At 51.3% G+C, this 10215-nt stretch overlaps 1 protein-coding gene across 1 annotated transcript; it reads right to left on the bottom strand.

The window, feature by feature from the left end:
• KRT4 (keratin 4) lies at positions 1–6951 on the bottom strand. The gene is made up of 9 exons (XM_069580743.1): positions 6387–6951; positions 4541–4755; positions 3410–3470; positions 2983–3078; positions 2257–2421; positions 1877–2002; positions 1105–1325; positions 823–857; positions 1–714 (listed from the first exon to the last, which is right to left on the bottom strand). Exons 1-9 carry the CDS (start codon positions 6894–6896, stop codon positions 476–478), a joined length of 1668 nt encoding a protein of 555 aa, XP_069436844.1. The 5' UTR covers positions 6897–6951; the 3' UTR covers positions 1–475.
• Positions 6952–10215: the final 3264 nt, after the last annotated feature.

Below are 10215 nucleotides of genomic sequence, written 5' to 3'. Positions count from 1 at the left end.
TGAATGACAAAGGCGTTTTATTGAAGATTCACCCAAAGATGGATAAAGGGAAGGAGAAGAGTGGACAGGGTACTCGGGGGTTCTCGTCCCGACCTTGCAGGGTCGGTTGCTGCCCAGTGATGGAGAAGGAGTCTGGTCCTGATGTAGAGGGAGATGCAGGATCTGGTAGGAGGCAGCATTGGGCTGGGAGGGGACACATGACCCTGATAATCCTGGAGATGAGGTACCTGGCTGGATTCTTCTCTGTCCATGGGAGGTAAAGAGTCAGCTGACACCTCTCCCATTCCAGCTGGATCACAAGCCCAAATCAGGAAGAAGCTACCAGACTCTAAGAGAGCAGAGTCCATGTGCTGGCACTGAGGTGACACTGGTAAGATGAGCCCCAGGAAAGGGGGGGTGGAGGTGGGGGTGAAGGAAGCAGAGACACCAGGTCTGGGCAGGCTGGCCGCAGAGGGCTGCAGGGCCCCTGTCTCCTTTATCGGAAGGATTTCTTGGACAGGGTGGTGGTAGAGATGATCTTGCTGCTGGAACTGCCGCTGATGCCACCACCGAATCCAAAGCCACTTCCAGAGCCAGAACCCAGGCCAAATCCGGAGCTGCCTCCTAACCCTCCACCGAGGCCGCCTGCGCAGGAGCCAGAGCCCAGGCCAAATCCAGAGCTGCCTCCTAACCCTCCACCAAGGCCTCCTGCGCTGGCAGCGCCGCCAACTACAGCTGTGGGAAAAAGGCAAAGACAAGGTTACTCCATCAGCACTGTTACCGGGAATCTCACCCCAAACCAGGGCGAACAAACAGCCACAGCAGGGAGCAGACAGTACTTACAGATGCTCACAGCACTCTGGCACTCTCCAGACATTCTGTGGGGGATAGAAAGAGCAGTGAACCTCAGCAAGCCTGGAGCCACGCTTCATTCAACAAGCCGGTGGCAGGCACCCTCCCCCTTGTTAAGCAGCTGAATTGAGGCCTGAATGTGAACCTGTCACGTAACAACATCCCGGTTTATAACACGCCAGCACTGGACCGGTACTTCAGAGGCACCCTGGACTGGCCATGGCTCTGGACCTTCTCCATTTCCCCTGTTCCCATCCTGCCTTCCCCACTCACCGGCACTCCTCGCCCTCTAGCAGCTTGCGGTAGGTGGCGATCTCAATGTCCAGGGCCAGCTTGACGCTCATGAGCTCCTGGTACTCTCGCAGCACCCGGGCCAGCTCCTCCTTGGCCTTCTGCAGGGCGGCCTCTAGCTCTGTGCGCTTGCTGTAGGCATCCTTTAGAGCCACCTCCCCACGCTGCTCTGCGTCGGCCACGGATCCCTGCAGAGTCTGGCACTGAAGACAATGGCAAGGGACAGGCAGTCAATCATTAGGGCCTGTTGTCAAGACCTCGAAATCCGTCCCCTCTCCTGTAGCCACTTTACTTGGCTTCGGATGTTAGGATTCTGTCTGTCCTGCCCACCTTCCCTGACTCATGCATTTTATTCACTCCTGCTAGAGTCCCCCAGTGCCCCCACCTGACTGATTCAACAAAAATAAAACAAGCAATGAAAAAGAGCCAAGAGACCTTATTTACTGAGGTGTCATATCATGTTAACTAGGTTACTGCTGAAAAGATATGGGTATGACTTGTTCATTTTCAGTAACTAAGTCGTGTCCGACTCTTTGCCACCCCATGGACTATAGCCCGCCAGCTCCTCTGTCCATGGGATTTCCCAGGCAAGAATACTGGAGTGGGTTGCCATTTCCTTATGCAAAGAGCTACAAATCCCCTGCAGACCAGCTCAAGGTCTTCTAGCCTGATGCCTTGTCTGCTTGTCTACTCCGGAGACATGTCTCGGGCCCCTGGCCCTGTAGTGAGGCTCTCGGGTAGAGGTGACACCTACCTGCTTCTTGACGTTCTCGATCTCAGCCCGCAGCCTCTGGATCAACCTGTTAAGCTCTGAAATCTCATTCTTGGTGTTCCTCAGGCTGTCTCCATGTTGGTCCACTGAGGTCTGAAGCTGCTGGACCTGAGACCCAGGGAAGCAAGGGTCAGGGCCGTTTGGGTGGGGTCTATCCTCCAATGAACTCAGCAAGAATAGCCGCAGGTGGCAGGGGTAACACAAAATGTCACGTAATCTCCAGGCAGACCAGGATCAGTGATGCCCAGAAGAATCAGTTTACTTCTGACTTCTCCTGGGCTCGAGCTGATGATGGCTTGCTCACAGACATCAAAAGCAGAGCCCCAGAAGCCATCAACTCCGGAGAGACCCCCAGCACTCACCTTGGTCTGATACAGGGCCTCAGCCTCAGCCTTGCTCCTCTGGGCAATCTCCTCATACTGGGCCCGGACCTCAGCAATGATGCTGTCCAGATCCAGGTTGCGGTTGTTGTCCATGGAGAGGACCACGGATGTGTCGCTGACCTGGGTCTGCATCTGGGACAGCTCCTGCAGGGAAAATGTCTCATATCAGGCCTACTGGAGGGTCTTCCCTAATCTCTGACACCAGAGACCCACCATCATCATGGAAATGGCCATGCCACAGGCTCAGATGGGAGCCGACTTGGCATTCCCAAAGTGTACAGAAGAGGAGGAGGGGTAAATTTCTATGTAGAAATCAAGTGGCTGGTGACATCTCAGGACAGAAGAGCAATGCCTGTAGTCTTCCCTGCTCCCTGAGGACCACAAGTCACTCCAGGTCAGGAGGCTCAAGTATGTTGGCATGGAAGGGAAGATAATGATCTTTCTCACTGGAGAAATGCTAGACGGCAATCACTTCTATCCCGTGCAAACTTCAGGTCTAATCCTCTAAGACGACCTCTGGTTTAGGAAATCTCCTGGTTTCAGTTGAATCTCTCACTTCAATCCTTTCTATCCATGACCTTGCTGAGAGCCCATGGCCCTGAAGTAAGGGAGTTGCAGTCCTTTCAAAGGACTGTCAGTTCCAACCAGCAGCCTCACAGGTGGAGGCCTTCCCTGAATGGAGGGGGTTGAAGATGGAGTCCTCACCGCAGCATAGAGGATCCTCAGGAAGTTGATCTCATCGTTCAGGGCATCCACCTTGGCCTCCAGCTCCACCTTGCTCATGTAGGCAGCATCCACGTCCTGCAGAGGAGAAGGGAGGATAAGAGACAAGGTGCAAGCATTCCAATGAGGGGCAGGGGGCATTATGTGACACACAGAGGTAGCACCAGGTGAGGTGGTGAGGGCCTCTTATATGGCCCGTTCTGCCCCTAAAGCCACCTGCAGACATGGAAGTTAATTATCCATATGGCTTTTTTCACAGCTTTAATTCCTAGTTCAGTGAGATCTGGATAGTACCAAGGAACAGTGAGGGGGGCGGGGGAGAAGGTCAGGATGAACCAAACCATGATTCAAGCCAAAGACCACTCCTGAGGGAATTGGGAGCACATCCCTACCCTCCTTCAACCCTCACCTTCTTGAGGACCACAAAGTCATTTTCAGCAGCTGTGCGTTTGTTGATTTCATCTTCATACCTGGGAGTGGGAAGATGAGAAAGACAATAACTCCACAGCAAGCTAGTGTTTCTCACGCTTTCCTTCTGGTTTTCAAACATCTATTGGAAAAAATCCATCTAATTGGCTACATTTTCCCATGTTCATGCAGATATTAATTTCATTTACATTTGCTGAGTAATGACCTTGTTTGAGATACCAGTCTAGATTCTAGTTTATTCAGAGGAGTGAAAACCAAATTTTCAAAAAGACTGTTTGCAAGAGATAAGATGTGAGGAGGAGAACAAGCATGATCTGGCTGATTTTATTTCAGTAGAAGAGCTGTCCTTTGGCCATTAGGTGGACTAAATTCTTAGGAGAGTTGATGATGCTCCAGTTCTTTTTCTTTGGTATGAGAGTGAGTTGAGAGAGGGAGCTGGTATTTTTCTGTTTCATCCCATAATGAACATACTAAGAGCTACTGTGCATTCAATGATCATTATATGCCCAGTACTATGCTACCTGCTTTCTCTATCTCATTTAATGTCATTTAATTCTCTCAACCTATAAGGTGGAACTATTATTCCCATTTTAAAGATGAAGAAGGACTTCCTTCATGGCCCACTGGTTAAGACTCCACACTCCCTCTGCAGGGGGGCATGAGTTTGATCCTAGGTCAGGGAACTAAGATCCCACAGTCTGAACAGTGCTGCCAATAAATAATAATAATAAAGATGAAGAAAACCAAGATTCAGAGAGGTTAAGCAAGACAGCCGAGATCACACAGCTTCGTAAGTGGAGGAATCAGTATGCCAAGCAGGTCCATCTCTCTTTACAGCCTGTATTCTTCTCACCCTGCTGTGTTACTTTTCATCTGTTTGATATATGCCAACCCCAGCTCCCTGGATCTATCACTCATTTTCTGTTTGGGGCAACTTAGAGCTGACAACATCCTATTTTAAAAAGTGACCATGTAGATGCAGAACAGACTAGAGGTTATCCCTGTCTCTTCAGGGTCTCTTCTGAGCCTGGGATTCTAAATGACTGAAGAGGAGCCCTGGGCCGGGACACAGTCAGACAGATTTGTTGGACGGCATTCGCTCCCTACATACTTGGTCTTATAGTCCTCCACGCTGTCCTGCATGATCTTCAGCTCAGACTGCAGGCGTCCTTTGTCGTTGGCTAAGGTATCCACCTGCTTCCTCAGGGCATTGAGGTAGGCCTCAAAGAAGGGGTCAAGGTTTTTGACAGATGTGGTGGTCGTCTGCTGCTGGAGGAGTTTCCACTTGGTCTCTAGCACCTTGTTCTGCTGCTCTAAGAACCGCACCTGTATTTAATAAAGGCACCAACCGACAGATGAGAGGCTGAAACTCTGGCAGGAGGGCTGGACCACACCAACCCAGTCAATCCAAGCCAACCTGGCAGCCCGAGAGCTGTCGGAGTAAGGCCACCACCTTACAACTGCAGGCACCATCTGCTGGAGTCGATATGGCGACCCCCCTCCACGGAAGCAAGCGGCCCACATGTGTTGGGAAGAACAGAGCAGAGCCCACGCATTGGGGCCTGACTGTGCAGCAAGAACAACTGGACCGCAGGGGTCCAGAAGCCCTAGGAAGAGTTGCTAGGAAGAACATTGAACTTCTATGAAATAATAAAACTAATTCAGAAAATACAACCAGAGCCTAGGGGCTACTGCATTCGATGTGACCTCACCCAAGGCAAAGGAATGATAAACTCACTGAAGATGTTTTTAAACAAGCTTTCTTATAAATGGACCTCATGTGTCCCTGTGAACCTGTGCACAATGGAATATAAAATGTTTAAGATCAAGCCCTAGACATATTCTGAGTCTCATAGACTCAGTCCTGCAAGGGAACTTCCCTGAACTTTCCCTCTAGGAAGAGATCTAGCCAGATAAACCAAGGTGTAGCATGACATTTCCACATTATGTGCCTCAGAATAGAAACGAAAGCAGATAAGTGTGACTGATCATGATTTGAACTTAAACCGATGATGGGAGATAAGTAAGCGCCCAACCGTCAGTCTTACTTTCACCTCTGTAGGTCCTAGAGTCACAGTGAAACCCTTTTAAGCTACGAGGGATTTCTTCAAGCTAGCAAGAACAAATATTCCCATTCAATCTACTCCAAGATTGTTCATTCTTGCCCCATTCATCTAAGAGAACTAAGACTTCATTGCACAGAGAACCAGGGCACCCTGGGCCAAATGTGCTACACCCATCCATTCAGTCATTCATCTTTGAATTAATGACTCTCTGGAAATAATCTGTTTGCTATCATGCATCACACATAAACATAGCATACAGCATCAAAGTCTTGAACCTCTACTAGACCTTGCATGGAGAAGGAAAGTAGACCACACACACAAAAAAAGGAGCAATTCAGCCCACTCCTCTTCAAAAAGACTCCAAAATGAGCAATTTTGCCCAGAGTCAGGAGGATGAACGCAATGACCTTCTGAGGTCCTCATGGGACCTGGAATTTGCCACTGGAGTCAGTCCCTTTCTCATTTGAGAAAGCAGCCTGGTTTTCTTCTGCTCCAAAATCGGAAGTGCCAGTAGTTAAGCAATCATATTAACTAGAATGAATTAACTATATTATTAACCATGTTATTTCTGAAACCAAAATCTAGAGAAAAAGCAGAGAAACGATGAACCCACTTTATAGCTGGGGTGACTGGGCCCAGAAAACTTGAATGATTTGCCCAGAAGCATATAGCAACCTCGGGGAAATTCAAACATTGAACTGCTTTGAGCATCCTATTTTCCCACCAGCCACAGGACAAAAGAGAAAGAGTAATGGTTCTTCTTAACTGGGTAGAAAACAGAGGCCCAGAGAAATCCACAGGTTTCCCAAGTCTGCAGCAGGCTTAGGGATGAGATGCTGGGACTCAGAAACCCTGGCTTCTACCGCCTTATCTGACCAAGGGGCCGCTCACCTTGTCGATGAAGGAGGCAAACTTGTTGTTAAGGAGCTTGATCTGCTCGCGCTCCTCAGTCCGGACCTTCTGGATCTCAGGGTCAATCTCCACGTGGAGTGGGGTCAGCAGGCTCTGGTTGATGGTGACCTCCTGAATCCCTCCAGCAGGGCAGACTGGGAAGCCAGCACCGCCTCGTCCACCGAAGGAGCCCCCGAATCCACCGCCAAAGCCGCCGGCGCCAAAACCAGAGCCAAAACCTCCAGCAGCGCCAAAACCTCCAGCAGCCCCAAAGCCACCTGCAGCCCCGAAGCCGGCACCCTGCCGGCCCCCGGCCATGCTGATGGAGATGCTCTTGTTCCCCCCGAGGTTGTAGAGGCTTCTGCTGCCGAAGCCCCCAGAGGAGCAGCGGCCTACACCCCCGGACAAGGAGGCCGAGCTGAAAGCAGCCTTCCTGACCCCACCTACGATGGCCGAGCCGCAGCTAAAGCCACGGGGCCCGCCTCGGACATACTGCTGTCTGGCGATCATGACTGGAGAGAGAGGAGCAAGCTCAGAGTTGTCAGGGAGAAGCGAGAGGGGCCAGGTCACTGACTGCAGCAACACCGGTCTGGGTCTCTTATATGTGCTGGAGAGCAGGGCTTGGTTGCAGGGGCATAAAGGGAAAAATCTGAAACATCTCTGGGCTTGGCCTTTGGCACTGGCCCATCCTTCTTGCACCTGCTGAACATGTCACAAACACACCTACAGAAGTCATTCGGAGGGCACACTCTCTTCCCAGAGAAGCTGAACCAGTGTCCCAGGGCCTCCTGGGTCACAACTGCCGCCCCCCACACACACACACACCCAACACTGCACTCTAATCTCACCAGCCTCCAGGGGCCTCCCTGCTCCAGACAAGACAACCGTCGCTCTGTCGCTCACTCCACAGAATTTGGAACCTGACAGGCTGACTTCAAATGCACACTTTGCAAACCTGCAGCTAGTCATTCTCTGGTGCTCAGTTGCTTCACCCACAAACTGAAAATAATACGAATATTTGCCTTCACCTTCTGTCAAGATCCTGAGATTACAAGGAACAAGGGCTCTGTAACCTGTCAGAGACTGCACATATATTTGTCACTAGCATTACTATTCCTCTGTGTGCGCTTGGCCCCGAAAACGGCATCCCCGGTGTCTCAGATGGTAAAGAGTCCACCTGCAATGCAGGAAACCCAGGTTCAACCCCTGGGTCAGGAAGATCCCCTGGAGGAGGGCATGGAAATCCACTCCAGTATTCTTGCCTGGAGAATCCCATGGACAGAGAAGCCTAGTGGGCTACAGTCCATGGGGTCACAAAGAGTCAGACACGACTAAGCAACTAACAAGCACACACACACATATACAAAAGGGGAAATCCATAGTCCAGCCTTCTAGACTTCCAAACCGGTAGATCGGGACTCAGCTTGGGACTTCCTTGCTAGTACAGTGGTTAAGAATCCACCTGCCAATGCAGGGGACCTGGGTTCATGCCCCCAGACTACAAGCCTGTGCACCACAATTACTGAGCCCGAGCTCTAGAGTCCACGCACCACAACTCCTGAAGCCCACATGCCCTGGAGCCCATGCTCTGCAACAAGAGAGGCCACTGCAATGAGAAGGCCACACACCCCAACAAAGAGTAGCCCCAGCTCTCTGTAATTAGTGAAAGCTTGTGCACAGCAACAAAGACCCAGGGCAGCCAAAAATAAACAGTTTTTTAAAAGACTCAGCTTGGCTTTATGCACAATTATTGAAAACCTGCTATCTGCCAGGCATGGAGCTGGAGACGAAATACAGGTGACGCTGCCTCAGGACTTTACATTCCTTCTTGGGACTCCAGCCTGCATTTACCAGATTCTAGGTCAGCATTCTCCAGGCTGGGTCCTGGCTGTGTGTGCCGCGCTACTCCGTTTGCTGCCCAGTCATTTGCTTGGCTCACCAGGACAGGCCATGGCTGTTTTCCCATAACAGTCTCAGCATTCGGGGCAGGAGCTGGAAGAATGGGGTGATGGGGACAACTTTGGCAGAATAATGAAACCTCTGAGCCCCTTCTCAGAGAAATGTTTTCAAATACAATACCCTAGTTTTAAGCTCGAGCTTAAAGTCTTTCCCACTGAGTGCAGTGGATCTGTGTTCAAATCCCACCTGTTGCTACTAACTGGCTGTGTGGTCTTGGGCAGGTCACCTAATCTCTCAGAACCCATAGATCATAGATGATCTCACAGATCATGAGATGATGTACCTACAGTGCCTGGTACACACTAGGGCAGGAGACATTCATTCTTACATCCTGCCCAGGCTTCAGTGTCGCCACTTTTGAGGAGAAACCAGATGAATCTTCATCTCTCTTCTCAATCTCTAATGAGACTGCTATCCCGAATCTGGGGAATGGCAGTGAAGAGGGCATTCATGATTCCCACAGGCTCGAGCTGTCCCTGACCAAATGAAAGCTGGCCGCTGCAGAAACGAGCAGCCCTGGACTTCCCTGGAGGCCCAAAGGCTAAGAATCTGCCTGCCAGTGCAGAGGACAAGGGCTCAACACCTGGTCCAAGACAATCCCACATGCCACGGAGCAACTGAGCCCGGGCGCTGAAACTACCGGCCTGGGCTCCAGAGCCCGGGCTCCGCAACAAGAGAAGCCACCACAATGAGAAACCCTCACACTGCGACAGAGGAGCCCCCACTTGCTGCAGCTAGAGAAAGCCCTCACAGGAACGCAGACCCAGTGTAGCCAAAAATGATTAAAAAAAAAAAAGCAGCCCCTTCCACGCAAAGAGACTGAGGAGGCCCATGGGATAAGAAGGTGCTGCATGGATCCAGGTCATGGGAACCAGGCTGCAGGAAGACTGAACTGGCTGGGATGTCTCTCCTCCAGCCAGCTCCTCTCTCCCCACCCCCAAATTCATTGCCTCTCCCTGCCCTCCTCTTCCTCTGCTTCTCATCCACACCTCACCCGCTGTCCCCATCTACCTCTGCCTTTGCTGGGCTCTCTATGCACCTGCCCAGATGGTCTCTAAGCAAATGAGTGATTGGAAGGGCTATGGCAGGGAGGACAGGAGACATCCCCCTCAACTGGGGCTCCATCAAAGGTCCACTGAAGAAGCCCGAGCCATGGTCCATCCACCTGTAGTAGGTGAGCGTTCTAGAGCCAGGACCATCTCCTGTGAAGGTCAGGGTTGGACATCCTTCTCTCTATGAGTATTTGTGGAGTGCCAGCTTTGTGCCAGGCTCCGTGCTGACTGCTTTATATGCATGTGATCATGTAATCTTCCTAGAAGCTCTCTGTAGTCAGCATCACAACCGTGCTTACAAATGATGACTTGGAAGACCCCGGGGAGGTGAAGTAGCCCCCGGGGTCACACAGTGGTGCAGCTAGGACCCCAACTGACATCAGTCTATTCCCAAAGGCTCTGCCCTCCCTGGCCTCTCACCCATACCATCCTGCCTGATATAAAGTCAGTTTGTCTAATTTGTACAGCAGTCAACCCAGATTTGGGCACCTGAGCTAACCTTGAATCAACAGTTCAGGTCAAGGGGGTTCTAAGTGCTCAAGTATGCCAGGGTTTACCGATTTCCACCCTAGTGGACATGGCTGAGGCTGTAGCTGAAGGAGCAGGGAACACCCGGAGCCACCCTCTAGGGGAGCTGAGGTCTGATTGTCTGCTTTTCTGCCCCGAGGGTGGGAAGGGGCAGAACCCAGGGCTCAGAACCCTCACCTGCCTCACCTCCCACTCATGGCTCGATCCTCCTGGCTGCCTCTAGGGGTTGACGGGGACTTTTGCGGCTAGGAGGAGGGTTTTCCTCCACAGAGATGTAGCCCCATGGTGTC

This window comes from Ovis canadensis, chromosome 3 (genome assembly GCF_042477335.2).
Source record: "Ovis canadensis isolate MfBH-ARS-UI-01 breed Bighorn chromosome 3, ARS-UI_OviCan_v2, whole genome shotgun sequence".
NCBI lineage: Eukaryota > Metazoa > Chordata > Mammalia > Artiodactyla > Bovidae > Ovis > Ovis canadensis.
The sequence above is the reverse complement of the archived record's forward strand: the minus strand, read 5'-3'. Positions and strand labels throughout refer to the sequence as shown.